Below are 2,139 nucleotides of genomic sequence, written 5' to 3'. Positions count from 1 at the left end.
ACTGCACTGGAAAACATATTGCCAATGCTCCAGGGATCCACTTACCAATGACTATGATCCTTTTGATTATGAGATTTGTTCCTCCAGTGGCTGAGTTATTGATGAAAGAGACATAGACCTCTCTATATGTTTTAGTTATTTGGGGGATAAAGAACAGTTGTGCTGATTGTTGGAACTTCCCATCAATCAGCCAAGGATGCTCTACCAGTGGGTGAGGGTCTGTGAGGCAGGAGAGCTTGGGAACTTCTCCTGTATGGTAATAGGTGTGTGAGGAAGAAATGGTGGGGGCATCCAGGCCATCTGGAGCAAGGAGAATAAAGTCACAGGAGATATTGTCAGAGGGAAGGGAAACTCCTGGTCTGTGGAAGGGCCACAGTGGCCCTGTGAGCCAAGTCACAACACTGAAGTCCCAGCCAAATCCCCGCTGTGTTCACTGATCTGGAGCCTGAGACATTCACCTGTTTCTCCCATCACAAGCTGTGGAGCCTGAGTCTCCATGACAGAAGCAGCCTCTTTTCTCCAATTGTTGATCAAGCCTAGGCCTACTCTGGTTTGCCGAGGGCAGAAAGTCATGGCCAGCTTTGATGTCCAGGGGTAAAGGTCTCTGTACTTGGACCTGAGAGGGACTGAGAGGCCTGGCCTCTGACCATGTGTATTTGGGATGGCAGCCTGGCTCCCAGAGGAACAGAAGATACTCACGGAGGAGATTCAGAGTGACTGGGTCACTGCGGCTGGCACTCACTGGGTTTCGTATTTCACATTCATAGGGTCCTGTAATATCCTTTGTGACACCAAATAGAAAGAGGGTCCTGTTGGTTTCAGACAGCTGCAACCTGTGAGTCACAGGGAGGCTCTGACCATTCATCCACCACAGGTAGCTTGCATCCGGAGTCTCAGGATCACAGGTTAAGATCACCATCTCCATGTCCTCCCTGGGGTTTAAGTTGCTGCTGGAGATGGAGGGCTTGGGAGAGTCCACTGTGTGGAAAACAGAGAAGATTGCCCTGTGTGGCACCTTTGATTCCTCTAAAGGAATTTTTCAATCAGAGTTGGCATTTCCCACCTCTCAGCCCACACAACTCCTTAAAAGCCCATGGCAGGTGTGTGTGTTACAAAAGAGATGCATGGCAATCTGAGGGCTCAGAGATTGTGAGGCTGCCTGCTTTATGTGGGAGAAGCACAAACTTTCTTAAGTGTGAATTGAGCAGCAGCATTGGGTCATGGAAAGACACAGGACCAGCAGTCACAGCCCCTGGTGCCTCTCTGAGTCCCTCCATCTCCAACTGCCTGCCTGGCCCACCTTGTGGTCCTCACTTGGAGCATGCAGTGCTGGAATCTTCTTAGTTTCAGTCTTACTTTGTCCCCCAAGCTATGTTTTCTCTGCAGCTTCCCTTTCCAAGGACATCCTAGAGATGGATGATGGAAGTTCCCATTGTCCTTAAACCATTTGGGTACTGGAAAGCCTGGCCTGGGACTGGGTACTTCAGCAGAAATAACACAGGGGAGAGACCAGAGTCAGGCCTGGAGGTCAGTTCAGTCATCAGGCAGTGGAGCCACAAGGTGGGGGAGTTTTCCCAGGTGTCTCATAGTGACTAACTTGAGCCAGTGACCTCTAAAGATAGAGAAGAGTCGAAGGAATGACCTACAAATAGTGAAGGGGACAGGCAAGAGCTGATAGCTTCGGACCAAGACCATGTTCCCTGTTCTGGGTCCATGATGCTCCCTTCCCCCTGTAGAGGTCAGGTGAGGACCATGTGGATCTTTCTAGAAATACATGTGGATGTTTACAAATGCATAACTGACTGGTGGAAAGGGTGAACATGAACTGATGATGGAAGTCTGGCCCTCATGGACCATATGTGTTTGGTGGATATTAGACCAATATTTGGGAAGAAGTCTTGCAGATACCTTCTCTCATTAGACATTCTACTCTCTGATTCTGAGTTTGACTACTCTATGCACCTCATGTCAGTTGATTCCAGAGCGAATCAGAGTGTAGAATAGCAGTTTCCAGGAGTTGGGATCAGGGGAATAGAGCGTTGTTCCCTGGGTGTGCGGTTTGAGTTACGCAGGACGAGGATGTTCTAGAGATCTCCTGTACAGCCTCATGCCTATAGTTCATACAGATAAACTGCTCCT

The 2,139-nt window shown here is 49.1% G+C and overlaps 1 protein-coding gene across 1 annotated transcript; it reads right to left on the bottom strand.

Moving 5' to 3' along the window:
- Positions 1-45: 45 nt before the first annotated feature.
- LOC116465829 (pregnancy-specific beta-1-glycoprotein 2-like) lies at positions 46-1,026 on the bottom strand (the record flags this gene model as incomplete). Its single annotated transcript, XM_032148769.1, has 2 exons — positions 46-300; positions 700-1,026. Coding segments are annotated over 2 exons (582 nt in total), but the record flags the coding sequence as incomplete, so codon positions are not given.
- Positions 1,027-2,139: the final 1,113 nt, after the last annotated feature.

Source organism: Hylobates moloch, unplaced genomic scaffold, assembly GCF_009828535.3.
Source record: "Hylobates moloch isolate HMO894 unplaced genomic scaffold, HMol_V3 SCAFFOLD_10985, whole genome shotgun sequence".
Classification (NCBI taxonomy): domain Eukaryota; kingdom Metazoa; phylum Chordata; class Mammalia; order Primates; family Hylobatidae; genus Hylobates; species Hylobates moloch.
The sequence above is the reverse complement of the archived record's forward strand: the minus strand, read 5'-3'. Positions and strand labels throughout refer to the sequence as shown.